The following is a 19,248-nucleotide window of genomic DNA, read 5'->3' on the forward strand; positions in this document are numbered from 1 at the left end:
TAAAAAACTGAAGTGTTTTATGATTTGATTATATACCTCCCAAACCAGACATGTCAAGTCTGTCTCTTTAATGTGACGTTTACCTAAAATGGCTCCTACAGACTTGGATTCTCAGACAAGGTTTTTTTTATTGAAGAGCAACTAACAGAACTATGTGCTAATCACTAGGTCATCGACTGCTGATTTTTCCACAGTAATTAAAATGCTCTGAATCCCCCCAGCTCTGGAGATAAATATGTAACATGATAAAGAACCCCTGACACATTTACATTTATGACATAGTCTTCCAACGATGCCACTGCTCAGCATTCCATCCATGCAACAGTGATGCTGAGAAATCAGATCTGGTAAGAGAAGGCTAGAGCCTTCCAGCGGATTTGTTCTGGATAGCGTTGTGATGACATTTTATTAACAACTGTCAGCGAAAGAAAGCATAACATTTGTTTGACGTGAAATCAAACAGATTTCATGTAGTAGCAGGAATAAAGATTTATTTCAGCAGGATACCAAATACTTTTAAATACTGTAGTTCCTGTTCCTGGGTCTGTTCCTTTCAAAATAAATAAATAAAATCAACACCCAAGATATTTTTTTCTGACACAGTACAATGCATTTTTCACTGAGCAGAGGGAGAAGTTCCACCTGATCTGATTAATCTCTGTGTTAAATCATCCCTTCAACATGTATTATGTAAGTGGGAGTTAGAGATGTAATACGTGCAGTTGAGATGGGAGAATCCAATACAACCTAATGGAATTTACTTCATCTACTGACAAGAGTCACCATTCCTTAATATTTAGCTTAAAGCAGTACAGTGAAATATGCCTACAGAATATAGCAAGCATTTCTTTCAAGACACTCACAAGCATGTCATTCTTCTCATACACCTTGGTTTCGAAGGTGTTAAATTCTAGAAGACCATTTCAGAGTGAATCAGTGTCTGGATCACTGCATTACTCATTGTGAGCTGCATGTAGTTTGTTCCCACTAAAACGGAGATGTGTTGTTGCACTGTTAAGACCTGGTTCAGTCAGAAACCCGCTGCAACAGCTTCAAGCTGTTAACACACATTTATTTTTGGTTGATTCTTTTGGTATTTCATAAAGGTAATGTTTTCAGAGAGCAGACATGTTCATCCCTGAAAACCAGCTTTGGGACAAGAGCTATTTTTCATAATTTTTAAAATCAGCTCACTCTGGAGAGTCACTGTGATATAGTGGACCAAGGGAGCACAGGCCTGGGAGTTAGGAGATTTGGATTCTAAGTCCCCCTTTTGCCACTGGCTCATTTTGTGGTCTTGGGCAAGTCACAGAAGCTATTTTTTTTTAAGAAACTAATTATTTTGGACACGCTACGTGGGAAACTTTAAAGAGGCCTCAATTTTAGAAAATACTGGGTACTCACCCTCTGAAAATCCATCCCTTTAAGGACAATTAGAGTTGAGTACCAAAAAAATCACTAGTCAGCTTTGAAAATGGTAGTCTTAAACTTCTCTGCCTCAGTTTGCCACTCCATAACAGAGGACAACATTCTTCCTGATAGGGCGGGTGAGGATTAGTTAAAGTTCATAAAACACTGGAGATGTAGACCAAGATTTTCAAAGCCACATTGGACATCTGGATGCCCAATTCCCATTAATTGTAATGGGAATTGGTTGTCCACATCTTTTTTGGTGGGTTCTCAACTGGAGGCCCATGCATTATCCATTGACAATATGACTGTTCCAGCAATGCAAGGAACTGTATATAAACTCTGCAAACTTCCTGTTCTCCAGGGTCTTGTGTGCTTATTGACATGTGCGTGGAGTGAATGTAATACATCACTATTCTGATCTGGTAGTATTTTACAGGCTAGCATTGTGTTCACGTGTAAGTGACAAACCAAGGCCAGAGGGAGTGAAGAATCAAACCAAATGAGAAAATGGCTCTTGTTCCAGAAGCATAAGGAACCCATGACACTCTCTTTTTAAACCAAATGATGAGCTGCATGAGGTTGAGGGTGGCTGTTGACATTGGCCAATGGTAGCATTCTGAGGGAACAGCATATCATCAACATTAAAAATGTCATTGGTTGCTTTGTCTACAGGGTGTTTTTTATGAAACACTGGGCGAGATTGAGGCAAGTCCTTGATCTTGGACCACTGTAATTTTCATTCCACAACTGCTGCCATGTTAGGAGAACCTCCCTTACAATCTTTAGCCCAGTAGTTAGGGTGCTCTCCTAGGGTGTAGGAGACCCAGGTTCAATTCTTCACTCTGCCTGATGTCCCCAAGGAATTTGAAGTTTGAGCTCCCACACTGCAGGAGAGCATCCTTGTCACTGGGCTATGGGATATTTTGGTATGGGTCTGTCTCAATCTCTCCTGTTGAAGCTCTTCCACTTTTTATAAATAATTAGTCATTGGAACAGGGATGTGAACTTGGGTGTCCCTAGGTAAGTATCCTAACTACCAGGGTACAACATAAGAACATAAGAAAGGCCGTACCGGGTCAGACCAAAGGTCCATCTAGCCCAGTATCCTGTCTACCGACAGTGGCCAATGCCAGGTGCCCCAGAGGGAGTGAACCTAACAGGCAATGATCAAGTGATCTCTCTCCTGCCATCCATCTCCACCCTCTGACAGACAGAGGCTAGGGACACCATTCCTTACCCGTCCTGGCTAATAGCCATTAATGGACTTAACTACCATGAATTTATCCAGTTCTCTTTTAAACTCTGTTATAGTCCTAGCCTTCACAACCTCCTCAGGTAAGGAGTTCCACAAGTTGACTGTGCGCTGCGTGAAGAAGAACTTCCTTTTATTTGTTTTAAACCTGCTGCCTATTAATTTCATTTGATGACCCCTAGTTCTTGTATTATGGGAATAAGTAAATAACTTTTCCTTATCCAGTTTCTCCACATCACTCTTGATTTTGTATACCTCTATCATATCCCCCCTTAGTCTCCCCTTTTCCAAGCTGAAGAGTCCTAGCCTCTTTAATCTCTCCTCATATGGGATCCGTTCCAAACCCTTAATCATTTTAGTTGCCTTTTTCTGAACCTTTTCTAGTGCCAGTATAGCTTTTTTGAGATGAGGAGACCACATCTGTACGCAGTATTTGAGATGAGGGCGTACCATCGATTTATATAAGGGCAATAATATATTCTCAGTCTTATTCTCTATCCCCTTTTTAATGATTCCTAACATCCTGTTTGCTTTTTTGACCACCTCTGCACACTGCGTGGACATTTTCAGAGAACTATCCACGATGACTCCAAGATCTTTTTCCTGACTTGTTGTAGCTAAATTAGCCCCCATCATATTGTATGTATAGTTGGGGTTATTTTTTCCAATGTGCATTACTTTACATTTATCCACATTAAATTTCATTTGCCATTTTGTTGCCCAATCACTTAGTTTTGTGAGATCTTTTTGAAGTTCTTCACAGTCTGCTTTGGTCTTAACGATCTTTAGCAGTTTAGTATCATCTGCAAACTTTGCCACCTCACTGTTTACCGCTTTCTCCAGATCATTTATGAATAAGTTGAATAGGATCGGTCCAAGGACTGACCCTTGGGGAACACCACTAGTTACCCCTCTCCATTCTGAGAATTTACCATTAATTCCTACCCTTTGTTCCCTGTCTTTTAACCAGCTCTCAATCCATGAAAGGACCTTCCCTTTTATCCCATGGCAGCTTAATTTACATAAGAGCCTTTGGTGAAGGACCTTGTCAAAGGCTTTCTGAAAATCTAAGTACACTATGTCCACTGGATCCCCCTTGTCCACATGTTTGTTGACCCCTTCAAAGAATTCTAATAGATTAGTAAGACATGATTTCCCTTTACAGAAACCATGTTGACTATTGCTCAACAGTTTATGTTTTTCTATGTGTCGGACAATTTTATTCTTAACTATTGTTTCGACTAATTTGCCTGGTACAGACGTTAGACTTAACGGTCTGTAATTGCCGGGATCACCTCTAGAGCCCTTTTTAAATATTGCGTTACTTTAGCTAACTTCCAGTCATTGGGTACAGAAGCTGATTTAAAGAACAAGTTACAAACCTTAGTTAACAGTTCTGCAACTTCACATTTGAGTTCTTTCAGAACTCTTGGGTGAATGCCATGATGCTCACTCTCTCTTTCCCTGATCAAATGTCATTGCCTTCATGAATGACTATTACCTGCCAGTATGAATGACAATTAATAGTTATTGGGCCAGGGATCCACTTATCAAAGCTAGTGGGACATTCGTTATGTTCAGATATAGACATTCACATAAAATTGGACCAACTAGCACATTTCCTTTGAAATGGAGGGTTTTTTTTAAATTACTTTTCAATAAACTCGCAAGTAAACCCATCTTCAAACAATGCAAACAACACAGAGTTAACCCAAAAATACAGCTGCAGGCAGGGTACAGATAGCCTACTATTGTAATATGATCTTGATAGTTTAGGACTGAGGAGGCGACATGCCCCAGAAGAGACTGGGACCTATTTAGACTGGGACCTCTTACTTTATTGTCATTCTTGAGGGACACTCACAGTTGTAATAGTGATCCTTTAACAAGGCGCGCGCACACACACACACACACACACACACCATTAAGTCCATTGTCTTTCAGATGGCAATGATTCTTACTAGTACATTATCTGAGCGGGATTTCAGCTCACGTCTGAGATGGTAAACGCTACTGAATTGGTTTTGTATAGAAGTATGTCACCACAGAGGAACATAAACAGGAATGTCAGGAAGATGAGTATACATCCCGTGAGACTTAAGGCTGAGATGTTCAAAGCTGCCAAAGGGATCTGAACATCCAATTCCTTGTAAATTTCTTTTCTACTGAAAGTGAAGTATAAGCTGATTGTCCTTCTTAACACTTACTATTCCCTTTAAGGTCAGATACTCAGCCCGTGTAAAGCAGTGTAGCTCCATGGAAGGCAATGGTGCTATGTGAACTTGCACCCAGATCAGGATTGACTACTAAGGGAAAGATCCTCAAGTTGTTGTGTTTTGGTAGGTACAGTGTAATGTGCAAGTCACCTTTAAAGAAGAACACGTCTATCTGTAGGCAGGGAGCAGCATTTAGAGTACATTTTTAGGATTCATGCACAGTGTGTATCATGACAACACATTTTGAGGTTACATGGTAAACACAGCCTTGTTATGCATCAACAATCCAAAAGGCGCTGTTCATTACTATACTTACAGTGCAGAATCAAATTGTATTGGGCAAGTCTACAATAAGCTGTAAGTACCCCATTTACCGGAAAAGCAGACTATTTTTTAAAACAGATGATTATATTATTTGTGGCTCCATCAGAAACACGTTACACAAGGAAACATCTTAAAGACGACACAATTTTTCCATTTAAAGAGAATCTTCTCTCTACAGCTTCTTTAAGAGCTAATATAGTAAACAATTTAGGTTCATTTCAGAGAGACATCATATGTTCTGCTACTCTTCCTTTTAAATGCAGCAGTGCCACTTGAAATAAAATACTGTATATTACCACACTGGCACTTTTCTCCTTAACCTTGCTGATATATGCAGAGTCGCACGTGTGTTGTTACTGCAAAGAAATGTAGTGTATCTTACTGACATACACTAGGAATTTTTCCAGGTTATGGCTAGTGACAACTGTCATTGCAATTAATGCTCCAACAAACCGAACCTTATTCGCTTGAAACAAAAAGTGCACAAATCTCACAATCCAACTCAAATGGAGAAAAATTGAGCAGACTGTGGTACAGATGACATTTTATTCAGGTTACAGGGCCATCTGTAGTACCCTCTCTTCTCCATACAGGAAATATAGTGTGTCTTGAATCTGCAGTGATAATAAACAATTTCCAAGTTCCTTTTAGAAAGCAGTCAGAAAAGAATCTGTGTGGTAAGTTTACTGCATCATGATGGGAACTGAGAACTGAGTGGGATGTGTCAAACACTGTCGCCTCTCACTTCCAATCTCCCTCAGGCACAAACTCTCAATTCGCATGACCTGCATGGAAGGGTTAAAGAAACAACACAAGCTGCCTGCCTTCATTACTGTGCTTGTACACAGGAAGTACCACCGAAGTTCAAGCACTCATGATTCCAGTGAAAAGGAAGTTGTTAAATCACTACACCACTTACTCTCTGTTGCGAGTACAGGGGGAAGCGAGCTCTTTGGCTTTTTGGTCTTCTTCTCAGCAGACTTTGGGGTCTTTGTAGGTGAGGGATCTGAAATTAAAACAAAAGTAATAATAAAATATTCATCTTATTTGAGAATTGAGGGGGAGGGGAAATTTCATTCATCATAAATTTGTTTTTGGTCTTCCTGCAAAGTTGGGGGAAACTGTTGGTTTGCACATTGTTTACACAGGATTTACTGCTCACAGTTGCTGGGGAATGCCAAGTTCCAAAGAGAAGAGGGACCAACAAGGAAGGAGAGCTCTCTGCAGTTCAGAAGCGGTGGCACTTGGGACTCGATAAAGCTGATACAGTTAACTGCTCCAATTAAAGGGGACACTGCCAAGGATGACCAGCCTTTCTTAACCAATGAGAAGAAGGGGGGGTTGTGTCTGAGCTGCCCTCTGCACAGCTCAGGCTGGAGGGGCATAAAGGAGACTTTTAACCAAAGAAACTCAGATTGCCTATACATGGACTGACAGAATGCAGACAGCTTAGAGAGGCAAATCCTCATAGGCGCAGCAACCCTCTATACAACTGTTCTAAAACCATTTTAGAAACCCAGTGGGCAGCAGGAGCAAAGAGGGATTAGACCCCAAAGCAGCCTCAGTGCTCAGCTCCCTGCTGGTTCTCTGCTTGGGCTGTCTGTTGTGGGGATTAAGTTACAATTGTCACAGAAAGAATGCACGGAGGAAGCAGGCAGCTATTTTTTGCCATTTAGTGAGGGATGAGGTTGGGAAAGAGCATGTATGGAAAGAGGGAGGAAGTTTTACTGAAGGAGTTTCCCTATCAGGGAAAGTACTTACCATCCACCAACACTTTGCAAGCACATTCAGTTCTCCCTGCTGCATTCTCAGCTATGCATTTGTACTGGCCCACATCTTCAGGAAAGGCCTTGTCAATGGTGAGTGAGCACAGTGACCCTAACACAAAGAAAAGAGAGGTCAGAGGGACATTGCATTTTGCAAATTTCGAAAGTACAGTATTGTTAGCAGTGATGGAACAGAGTGGCTGAACTGTTCTGGCAATACTGAGTTCTGTAGGAGATCACAGTTCCTTAAATGCTGTTGGTGTCTCTAAGCTGGAAGATATGTTTCATTAAACTAGGAGGCCAATTTTCAAATTCACTGGAGTGATGAACAATTTATATATGAAGGCTGGATTAAGTAAATTACTCTGTATTCTCAAAGTAGGACTGAGGCACCTAAAATGGATTTTCGGTAGAGATGCATGCGAGAGCCAGATACAAATCTTTGTTAGTAGTAATTATTTGTATTACAGCAGCACCTAAAGGCCCCACCTGAGATTGGGGCCAGATTGTGCTAGGTGTTGTACAACCATATAACAAAGAAATGGTCCCTGCCCCAAAGAGTTTACAGTTTAAGACTACAGACAACAGGACCTCTGCAAATTGATCAGATGCAAGTTTTTGGTTTGGTCTCATCTCAGTATCCAAGGGTGAAAATGGGTAACCTAAGATAGGTACCTAAGCTTGAAAATAATACAGCAAAAGTCACTTTCATTTTGTTGGCATGGCTCAAAGAACAAGTGTAATGGTAGCTCTCAAAAAATAAAAAGGCCCATACATCAGCACTATCAAAGGTATTTCTGTAGCAAAGTATCAGAGGGGTAGCCGTGTTAGTCTGGATCTGTAAAAAGCAACAGAGGGTCCTGTGGCACTTTTAAGACTAACAGATGTATTGGAGCATAAGCTTTCGTGGGTGAATGCCCACTTCGTCAGACGCATGTAATGGAAATTTCCAGAGGCAGGTATAAATATGCAGGCAAGAAGCAGTCTGGAGATAACAAGGTTAGTTCAATCAGGGAGGGTGAGGTCCTCTGCTAGCAGTTGAGGTGTGAACACCAACTTGTCCTCTATTTATCATTCCTGGAGTCTCATGTCCTACTTCCTCTTAGGCCTCTCCAACTATCTTGGACCCTCTGACTACCGTACCATTCCCCAGCACCTCCTACTGGTCGGTCTCTTTCTCTGGGTTAAGTACAGACTACTTCTCAGCTCCCAGCAGGCCTGCCTCTTGGTCACACACATCCCTATCTCATGAGTCTCATGATCTGAGAAGGAAACCAATCACAGGTGAAACTGTGCCCAAACTCCCTTAAAAGTGATCAACTCACCCTGTGACAGGAATATCAGAGAAGATTACAGATTTCCCCCAGGGATACAAAAAGATTTAGCTTCAGCTCTGATGCAACAACTGAACTCTTCGTATAGAGAAAATCCCCCTTTTTAAAAGGGTATGTCATGATGTGAAGCAAAATGAAATGTAATGAGACTGTTCTCAACGCAATTGCTTTGTGAGGCAAGCATGAGTAGGACCACAATGATTTTCTTGTTGTTGTTGACTCTCAGCTAGATTGGAGAAATGGACTAAAATTCAATTCCCCCCCATCCCCGGCTCTCCAAGGAACAAAATGAAAATTGTTTCTGCTGAGAAAGGCTGGTCGCATAGTATATAGGCTCTGCCAGTCAGAGGAAAAGAAATGCGTGTCTTCCCCCACATGACTTATCTCAAGAATCAGGTTTGAACTCAAAATGCAGCATGAACAGCAAATGGAGGAGAAGCATTAAAAAATGCTCTTACTGGCTGCTTGTAATGACATACAATGTTCAAGGTAGTCTTTTGTAATTCATAGATAGAGTCTGAGTGGATATTAAGACTAATTTTAAATAATTCATAGAGTTCTACAACTTGCATCAAAAAGATAACATATTAACTCACAGAACCACCATAGGAAACAGACACATACAAGGTGGATTGTTACACACCTTATTAAAACGGAGTACAGTTAGCAGTACAGGACAATGTTATTTATGAAAATATGTTATTTATCCTTTTAGAAAGTTCCTACCCTGACCAACAGATCATTCCCCATTATTAAAGTAATAGCTATACACAAATCCTCAGGATTTCTAGTAACAATGCTGAATGTGCCACGTGGTGTACAACAATCTTTGTTAAAATGCTTTTAAAATCCAGCCCTTGTATGGCTACAAGGAAATGCTTTTGTTGCACCAACTTTCAGTCTCACAGCAACTGAATAAATAGGTACCGATAGCATTCATAACTGATGAGCTTGAGGGTCCACTGCAAAAGTTGAATTAAGCTGCTATGTCATTCATGTAACTGCTCAACAGCTCTGAGATGTGTCAACTGCTCCATTCAGCTCAGCTGGGCTAGACTGAAAAGCCCTATGCTGTCAATTTAAACATCAACATTGTTAACTATTTCACTGCTCATCATTTTAGTTGAAAACATCTGTATTTCTATTAGCAGTTCTGGGGTTCTGGTTAGAGCTTGTTTAAATGTACCGAATGCAAAGCAGGGTCCAAGTTCATTGTTTAATTAGCATGTGTCATGTCTCCTGCTCATTAATTTTCACTTAATACAGCCCAGCAAATAAATGGAGTAAGAGTACTAACATAGGGGCAGTAATAAAGGGCCACCTTTACTCATTGGCTAGCTCAGTAGTCCCATGGGAATCAATAGGATCACTCATGGATTAAGGTGCTACCCAGTGAGAGTAAGGATCTGACTCATAGAAGTGAGGTTTCCTTGCCTGTTATAATTTGTAGGGCAGTAATGCCTACAGGCCCCAACCAAGACTGGGGTCCCATTGTGCCAGGCACTGTACAAACACAATGAGAGATAGCCCTTGCCCTGAAAAGCTTACAATCTAGACACCACAAGTAAAGGGTGGGGGGAGAAAGAGATGCACAGAGAGGTGAAGTGACTTGCCCAAGATCACACAAGTCTGTAGCAGAGCTGAGAACAGAATCCAAATCTTTTGACTCCCAGTCCAGTACCCCATCCACTAAACCTCATTGCTTCTTTTATAAACTAAGTTACCTATTGTATACTGCAAATACTCTCCTGGAAAATATTTTCTCATTTAATGTCTAGGTTTTGGTCTGCCCTCTTTGCTTATAGAATTTAACATTGCATATTTCTATGTCCTTGTAGTGGGGTGGCTGCCCCACTCCTGCAGAACAGGGGTTGAAAGCAGCCCTGGAGAGGGCGGTGGCTAGAAAAAAGTTAAAAGCAGCCAAGCTAGGCTGAGGGGAAGCAGCCACAGCGGAGGCCAGCACAATCAGGGCCCAGCAGGCCTTTATAAGAGGGCTGGGGGCCAGGAGCTGGAGGAGTCTCTCTCCAGCCTTGGAGGGAGAAGGACTTGGCTTCCTGGGAGCTCGGAGTACAGGGAACAGCAGGGCTGGGGAAAGGCAAGAGAGCTGGGGAGCACCAGCTGGGCAAATCCCCCGGCTGCAGGCATTGGAAAAAGGCCAAAGCAGGTACTGGGGTTGCAGAGGCTGCAGCCCGGGCTTAGGCAGAGGCAGCTGGTCCGAACCCCTTGCCAATGATGAGTGGCCATTACAGACTGCAGTCTGCCCCAGTGAGCAGGGCTAGATGGTGACTGGCAGTAGCCACTGAGGCAAGGTGGGTTTAGAGGGCTGGGGGTTCCCCTGAGATGGGAGACCCAGAGTGTGGGGGTACTGCTGGGGCAGAACCCAAAGGTAAAGGGCACCGGGGTCTGGGAGGGACACTGGGTCAGCGGCAGGCGAGACACCGGCCTGCAGCGGGTGCTCCAGATGCTGGAAAAGAGCGAATTCCCAAGATGACCAGCAGGAGGTGCCGCGCTGGTGAGTCGTCGCCTTGCTATAGGCCTTAACTACAAAAACAAAAAAAATCTGATTGGATTCAACAGGGACAAAAACACAAACAAACAATAAAACCCAAAACTTTCCAAAAGGCCTGTGTTCAGTGATCGAGGGCTATATTCCATTCCCTGGGCTAGGAGGCCAAATGTCTTCCAATGAAGTATTTGGTATTTCCTCTGCAAAAGCCCTTCCTGACCTCCTGCACAGAGAGTATTTTCTCATAGTTCTGAGAAAGCTCAGCCTGGTGATTCCAGCTGGGTATTTTGAATCTTGGCACCTCACAAATCCCTGCTGAGCGAACAACTTCACAGTGAATTTTGTCCTGCTCAGATCTGTTTGCAGTAATCAGCCAATTGACGACAAACCCTACAGCTCACACATCAGCACTATGGAGAATACTGCCACTGGACTGGATAGTGCACATGCAATAGAGCTCATACAAATGGTTTGGATGAGACATTTTCAGGGACTACCACTGGGACCTCTGCAGTAGTGCAGTGACACAGTTAAGGAAGATGTAAGCAGACAGTTTACAGGAGGTTCAAGTTTAAACACAAAACCCCTTTCTGGGGTTTTGGGCCTATTTCAGGATTTTGTGGTTTAACCAAAATAGTGCATACGTAGCAAAATACCTCCGGCTGCTGCATTGCTTCCATGAATCTCTAGTCAGCAAGCTCCAGAACACAAAGGAAGTATTCAAACCAACAAACAACACCTCTTGTGTCCAATTCCTTGTCCTGACTTCTAGTCAGGGAAACCCCTGACTCCTTATCTCCCATGGGAGTAAACTCAGATCAGATGATGAAGTTCTTACTAATCCATTAGTAACTAAGGAGGGTGTTAAATATTATCCACTCGGGATAAACATTTTAAAATCAGCATGCCCAGATAACTTGCACCCAAAATCCTAAAAGAGTTGGCTGAGGAGATCAATGGAATAAGTATGTTCATTTTTCATAAATACTGGAATAGTGGGGAAATTCCAGAAGACTGGAAGAGTGCTAATACTGTGATAATATTCAAAAAGGACAAGTGGGATGACTGGGTAAAACTCTGGGCAGGTTAGCCTAGCATCAGTACCAGGCACAATAATGGAAAAACTGATAGGGGATTCTATTGATAAAGGATAGGAATATAATTAACACCAGTCAACACGGTTGTATGAAAACTTGTTCTGATCAAACAAACGTAATTTCATTCTCTGAAGAGACTATAAGCATGGTTGATAAAAGCAATTGTGTAGCTGTAATCTACTTACACTTTAGTAAGGTATTTAACTCAGTACCACATGAGATTCTGATTAAAAAGCTCTCTCTATAAAATATCAATAAAGCACATGTTAAATGTATTAAGAATTGCTGGCTGACAGATCTCAAAAAGTAATTGTTAATGAAGGGTGGGGGTGTTTCTAGTTGGGTTCTGCAGGGATTTGTACGAGGCCTGACACTATCAACAGTTTCTGGAAGTAAATATAATATCACTGCCGATAAAATTTGTGGATGACAACAAGATTGGCAGAGTGGTAAATAACGAGGAGGATATGTCAGTCATACAAAGCGATCTTGCCCATTCAAACAAAACGCGTTTTAATACAGCTAAATGTTATGTTATACATCTGGGAACAAGGAATGCAGGCCACCATCTACAGCATGGAGGACTGTACCCTGGAAGGTAGAGATGCTGAAAAAGATTTAGGAGTCATTGTGGACAAGCGGCTGAACATGAACTCCCAGTGTGATGCTAAGGCAAAAAGGGCTAAGGAGATCCTTGGGGGCAGCAGTAAAGAGGTGATTTTTACCTCTGTATAAGGCATTGGTCAGACCAGGTCGTTTTATTTTGTTGGAGGAATAGGAACCACAATATGATGGGGGTGGAAATCATACATAAAAGGACCATTTGGGATAATTTAGCAGAGCTGTGCCATGGTCTTTTTGAGATTCTGCAGCTGCTTTTCTTCTGACCTTTCCTAGAGTGTTCAGATTTATGGAGTGTCCTAGTTCATGATGATGTGTTTCCAGTCAGTTCCTGGAGGTTACACATTTTGCGGCCTAAGATGTCAGACATATCAAAGGAACTGTAGTGTTTTGAACAACACATACAGGGCATCAGATGCAATTATTTGCTAGGCACAAGAAAATGCACCTGCAGAGAGGTAAAATCTGTGGTGTACAGGTGTGGAATTATCCTATCAAAATTTTCATTTGTTTTGACAAAGGAAGGATTTTATCCAAAAAGTCATGGCAGGCACTGGTTTAGCAGACAGACATGCATGATTGACAGGAGGGCTTAGAAGCAATGTTAAGTCACAAAGAAATTGTTAAAGGCATTATTACTAACAAGATCAACAATCGTTTATGCTGTCTCAGCACCAAGGATGGGAAAAGAACACTAGCAGTGAAGGAGCTATGTTCTGGGCAAAGCAATTGGAATTCTGGTGCACAACCCCATATTTGCTTGGTGAATGCCAAGCTGCACTGTTGTCACCTGATGTAGGCCCAGGTAGAAACAATGACCCTTCAGGCCCAGTTGTGAATAGGGTCTGTGATGCTGGCAGACCAAGTGCCAGCTGTTGTCAAAGCTTTAGGCCTCAGCTGAGCAATGACAAATTCATTCCTGAAAATCTGTCTGTTTCACCTTTGTTTTAGTATGGTTAAGATGGGTATTGGAATTATAACAGTGTATTTAGTGTGTAGATGTTACACAATGCTTATAAACTGCTACATGTATTAATCTCACTTGCAATAGCTTTATCATATGCTATAAGGAAATGCTTGCTTGGAAACTGTGAACTCAGTCAGGAGGGACTGTCTTCTAACCATCAAGAAGGCATAGCAAAACTAAATGGGCCATTGTGGGACATCACAATTCAGAGACATTGTTAATTGCCCCAACACACCCACGAAGAGACTACATGCAAAAGTGCTTGTCCCATCAACTTGAATTCTTGAAGAAGGAAATAAAAAAAGCTGACAATAAAATCTCTCTCTTTGTTTGAACTCTCACAGGGCTGGAGCTATGAAACTGAAGCAGAGATCCTCAGAGTCAATCTGGATTAGCCCTCAAAGACATTCAGTGCTGCTGACAGATTGCTACAATTCTGTCACCTTTTGGACCCCTAGACTGAAATTGATTTGTTTATATATGTTGCCTACCTTAATCTGTAAATAACTCTCATTTATTTTTCCTAGTTAATAAATCCTTAGTGGATTTACTATAGTATTGGCTACAAGTGTTGTCTTTAGTGTGAGATCTGAGGTGCAAGTGGTACTGGGGTAAGTGACTGGTCGCTTGGCACTGGAAGCAACCTGAATCTTTTGTGATCTTTGATGTATAGCAACCAACTATCACTAAGTCCAGCTTGCCTGGGAGGTAAGATAGACTGGAATGCCCAAGGGGACTGTCTGTAACTCCATGGTGAGACTGATATAGTGCTTCAGGAGTTCACATTTGTTATTGGGTTGGTGACATCTAGTTATAGAACATACCACCAGTTGGGGTCTCTGCCCTGCTTTTTGGCAGTCTGCCCTGAAGTTGGCATTCACCGTTGTGAACCATTCCAGGGAGTGAGACAGGGTCATTCCACAGTGGTGACGGTGCACTTAGGGAGAAATTGCAGAGTACACTAAATCAGAATTTAATTACAAAGGCAAATCACCCAGCTGTGACACGGACCCATTTTGCATCTCTCCTCTCCAGCAATGACCCCACTTCAATGCTCCTTTCATTACCTTCTCCCATAATAGTCTCTGTGCCTTGGGGTTATTAGTAGTATTGTGGTAGCGCTTAGGAACCCTAGTCAAGGACTGGGATCCCAGTGTGCTAGGCACTATACACACAGAACAAAAAGATAATCCCTCCCCCAAGTAGCTTACAGTCAAAGTAATTTTGTTCCATGCTGCTGCTATCCATCCAGCCTCCAAATCTGTCCATCCAGGATCTACCACTCTGACTTTCAAATTCCCCCTAATAACTCACCTAAAAAAGAAGGAGCATGCTCACACTTTAACGTGAACTAAACTCAAATGTCTCTTAACTACACAGATGTACTTATGTCTAACCTGAGTAACATTTTCCACCTCCTGGGTATCTTTTCTATCAGTTATTTATTTATTTTAAGTTATGATAGACAAAGAAAGGTGCCCATCCCAAGTGCTAAGACAACTGAACCTTTGACCGGCATTTAAAAGCACAAACTGTAATTATGAAAAGAAAACCAGCAGGGACCTCCACCACATGCAAATAGCAGCCAATCAAATCTGTTAGTAAAAGAAAAATTGGAGACCCTCGCTCACCGTCCCATAAAAATTATACCTCAAGCATCAAATGCACCCATCCCTAAAAAACTAAACCTTGCAGCTTGTTCTTTGGGGAAGCATTCCTTTAACAGCATGGAGACAGGCAGTTAGTATGAAGGTGCCCAAATTGAATAAGAAAAATAAAATCAGTGATGACGTTAACAGTTTTGATGCTGAGATGAAAGGAAGAGCCTGTGTTCTTAGATACGGTATGTTGTGATTGTGAGATAGTGTCCAATATTAAGCTGTCCAGGCTCTGGATTTTTATAGCTAACATGGACTTTAACCTAGAGAAATATTTTGGAAGCCTTATTTAATAGTTGGTCCATGATTTTGTCACAGTCTAAGTACAGAAGGCCAGGGCCTGAAGAGCTTTCCTTGAGCAGTTATCTCTTGTTTGCTGGAGACGTTAGAATCAGAAATGGGATTTGGAGCTTGTGTTCTGGTTTGCAACCCTCTAAGGTCTGGGGAAGTTTGGATCTAGATTCAAAGCTTCACTGTTGGGACCATCATTCCTGCCTTCGGGTGGGATGACTTTGTTTAAGGAGGGCTTATGGGGTTAGCCTCTTCAAAAAGGAGGGAGACATTTCAGTAGAAGGGTGTTTACAGAGGAAAGGGCTGATTACAAATAGGGGACAAACAGCAGGGGAAGTTCCTTCCAAAGGATTGTTACACTCCGGTGGTAACAATCAGATTACTGGTGCAACCTAGATGTCAGAAGAGATTGGGTGTGTGTAAGATACATACTTTTTAACCTGCAATTCCTAAAACAATAAATCACTGGTGTATGGCAGGTGGCTATGTTACTTTACTTTCCACGTGCTTGCCTCAGTGGTAAATTTGGCCACATGGGAGGTCACATAACTTAAGTGAAGCTGCAGCCTCTTTGGCTTTCCAGTAATGTTGGAGTGTTTTAATTTGGTTTCAGAAGAGCAAAAATGTGGCATTGTGCCAGGTTCATGTGTCACTGATGCTGCATGCTTTGTGAGCAATCAGCCCACATCAACGAGAACAGGTGTGTGCTATGCAAAAGGGCAGGTAAAGGTCTCTCTCCTTCTGGCAGTAGGTTATTCCAATGCAGCCTTAGATCCTGATTCATTAACTAGGTGCATGCCATTTCTGTGAGCTTCACAATGAAGCTACAGTATCGGTGGGATACATTTTATGGTATTCTTTCTCAGAGATCTCCTTTTCTACTCCTGACGGCCATCAACTAAAATGTCGCCATCAAATCTAAGGGTAGCATACATTCCGAAGAGAGGGAGAAATATTGGACAATAGGCTCAATCCTGCTTCCACTAGGATTTTTACTGTTGAATACAATGAGAGCCAGATGATACCCTAGCACTCAAAAATAGCTTTGCAGGAACTAAGCCCATTAACGTGAGCTAGGTCCCTTTGCTATTAATTCCTCTCCTCCACATTGCATCAACCTTCTTTTAGCTGAGGACGGCTGAACAGGATTATCTGCAGAGCCCATTAAATGCTGCTCGTAGATTGGTGGAAGGGCTTGCTGCAGGAGGGAACAGGCTGCTTGTTCAGGACTCCCAGTCCCAAAGATTGGACCTGGGTCTTCAGCATGCTAATGCAGAGTTCTAACCTGCCAACGGCCCAGTCTGTTGCTGTTTTATGCGTATAAGCTAAAGATGGAAAAGACTTATTGGGTCACCCAGATTAACTCCTTCTCAGTGCAGGGCTGTTTCCTATAGTTATTTATATTCTGGCAACTTCTAGAAGCCCAAACTGAGATCAAGGCCTCACTATACAGAGTAAGAGACAGTCTCTGCCCTGAAGAGTTTACAGTCTAATTAGGCAAGACCAACAAAGGGTTCGAGGGGAAATAAAGGCGCAGAGAGATGATATGATACGTCCAAGGCCACGCAGCAGGTCAGTGAACAGAACCACGTATCTCGACTACCAGCCCAGTTCCCTGTCCACTGACCCACACTGCCTTTGTACACTTACTACCGTTACATCCAATCTGGATTTAAAATGTGGTGGGGTCCCCCACTTCCTCTGGGAGATTATCCCATAGGGCAACAGAGCTCACTGTCAGGAATTCTTTCTTGATATTCAACCTAAATTTGCCCTTTCTTACTATCTACCTTGCAGATACTAGTTCTATGTCCTTTTAGCATGCGAATTATTTCCTCTCCAGTCTCGATGTTTACATCCTTCAAATATTTACAAACCCTTATTAGCAGAAAAAGAAAATAAATAAAATAATTGGCACTTGCTTTGAACGAGGATCATGAAACTCTAATTATTTAATTCACAGTGGGCATGGAAGCATCTCACTGCAAAACAGTGGCACAACTTAATCCCCACCACCACCAGCTCCAAAGCCAGCTGATATTGATTTGAAATTTACCAGGGGGTAGCTTCCCAAAGCCAAACAAATTAAAGATAATACCAATGAGCTAATAATATTACTACTACTAGAACATAAAGGCTGTGGCCCTGATTTTAGAGGTATTTAGATATTACTCCACTCAGCACTGCAATGTCTAACTGACTTAGGAACCTAAGTCCCTTTCAGTGGGATTTAGACTCCTAAGTGCCCAATTCACTTGATTCTTAGGACTTCTCTACACTGCTCCCACAGTTCAGACAATGGAGGTGTGAATAGCAGCATGCACCTAAATGATGCGTTGTCACTCCACTAACAGTACTGCAGATGAAAATTAAAAGGTTCATTGTTCGTGTTAACAGAGTTCTTCAAGCAGGACTACGTTAATTTGAACTAGGAACCTTTTAGTACACGCCGCAGCATCCACACAGGGAGTTACTGAGCAGCACTTTGGTGTGTATTGCTCTTCACATCCTCGTAGTCCAAACAGTTTGGCAGTGGAGACATAGCCTTAGTCATAGGCTCCTAAGTCTCTTCAGTGTGGCACTGCTGAGCAGACCAATGCCTAAATATCTTACAAATCTGGGCCAGAGCTCCTACTCCTTGCAGCGTGGCCATCTTTAAATGTTGTACTTTTTCTCTCATCATAAACTTTTCTTTTCAGTCCCGTGGCAAGAACTTGCTCTACTGTGAGCTCATGACAAAATATCAGCCATGTGGCACCACAACTCAGTGCTGCTGCACCAGCCCCATTACACTGGGAGGCTTTAACAACCCATCAGTCAGGCTAGCTGACAGACCAACTTCAGCATCACTACTCTCCTGGAAAATCCGGACCATAGGGAGCCCTAGTTAGTTCTGGTTTCTAGCTCGACCAACCACATCACAACCCCCCATTTCCTTTATAACATTATTATTTCTTAGTACTCCACCTCCATCAGGCAAGAAAGCAACTTCATGCAGAAAGATCACTGTGACAATAAAACTGGGCCCAGCAGGCGGCTCCAATGCAATTCAGGAAAATGATTGTCTGGAAGAGAGATTTGCACCGTCAGGTTGTTTGCTGTAATTCTGCATTGAGCTGTGGTGGGTGGGAGAGATGAAACACTCTAACTGCAGCCAAGGCCAGAGTTGAATCCCTGCCACCTGGGCTTCTTTCCGCATAAGCAGGGATTCAGCTCAGGATGAGGGTTATTCAAGGTTGGCTTCCCTCCCTTTCAACCCCTCTCACACATACACACACACACCATCCCTGTGCTGCACTAAGGTGAGACACACCCGCTGACAAGTAGGGCTGATGCTTGTCAATGAAATCATTATACCATTTCAGGTACATGCAAGAAGTCAGGCACTTGGTGCATCTTCCACGCCATCTAGCTACTGACATTGTGGTATTGGAGCACCAACCTGGTACCTCTGTGAAGACAGTGTTACCTCTTCAAAACTTCTAGCTCCCACTGGCTTAAAATAAAGGAGTCCAGAAGTTGCTTGTGTGTTCAGATCACTGTGCAGTAACTTGTTGCTCTTGGTGGACCACCTAGGTATGGTATTTTGGTTCTGATTTAGTTTAATTATTGGGAGTTAGCTATACAGTGAAACATAGATAAGAGAGCAGATACTGTAGAAGGCTGATTATTACCACAATAACTTTTTTGCTACGAGTTCTATAGGACTATGTCATTTTCTGCACAACATTTAAAGGTGCCTTATGAAACCAACAAACAATGACTTCATTCTGTGTTACTGATATTACATTTTCCTATTTTTG

At 42.3% G+C, this 19,248-nt stretch overlaps 1 protein-coding gene across 10 annotated transcripts in view; it reads right to left on the reverse strand.

Annotated features, from left to right (window-relative positions):
- Positions 1 to 19,248, reverse strand: part of MYLK (myosin light chain kinase) — a 303,266-nt gene that overhangs the window by 73,477 nt on the left and 210,541 nt on the right. For all 10 annotated transcript variants that reach the window (XM_042843095.2, XM_008167811.4, XM_042843094.2 and 7 more), the window contains 2 exons: positions 6,967 to 7,083; positions 6,125 to 6,211 (listed from right to left, as the gene is read on the reverse strand). In XM_042843095.2, coding sequence (XP_042699029.2) covers positions 6,125 to 6,211; positions 6,967 to 7,083 — 204 coding nt within the window. The remainder of the gene's footprint in view (positions 1 to 6,124; positions 6,212 to 6,966; positions 7,084 to 19,248) is intronic.

Source organism: Chrysemys picta, chromosome 11 (genome assembly GCF_011386835.1).
Source record: "Chrysemys picta bellii isolate R12L10 chromosome 11, ASM1138683v2, whole genome shotgun sequence".
NCBI classification, from domain to species: Eukaryota; Metazoa; Chordata; order Testudines; family Emydidae; genus Chrysemys; species Chrysemys picta.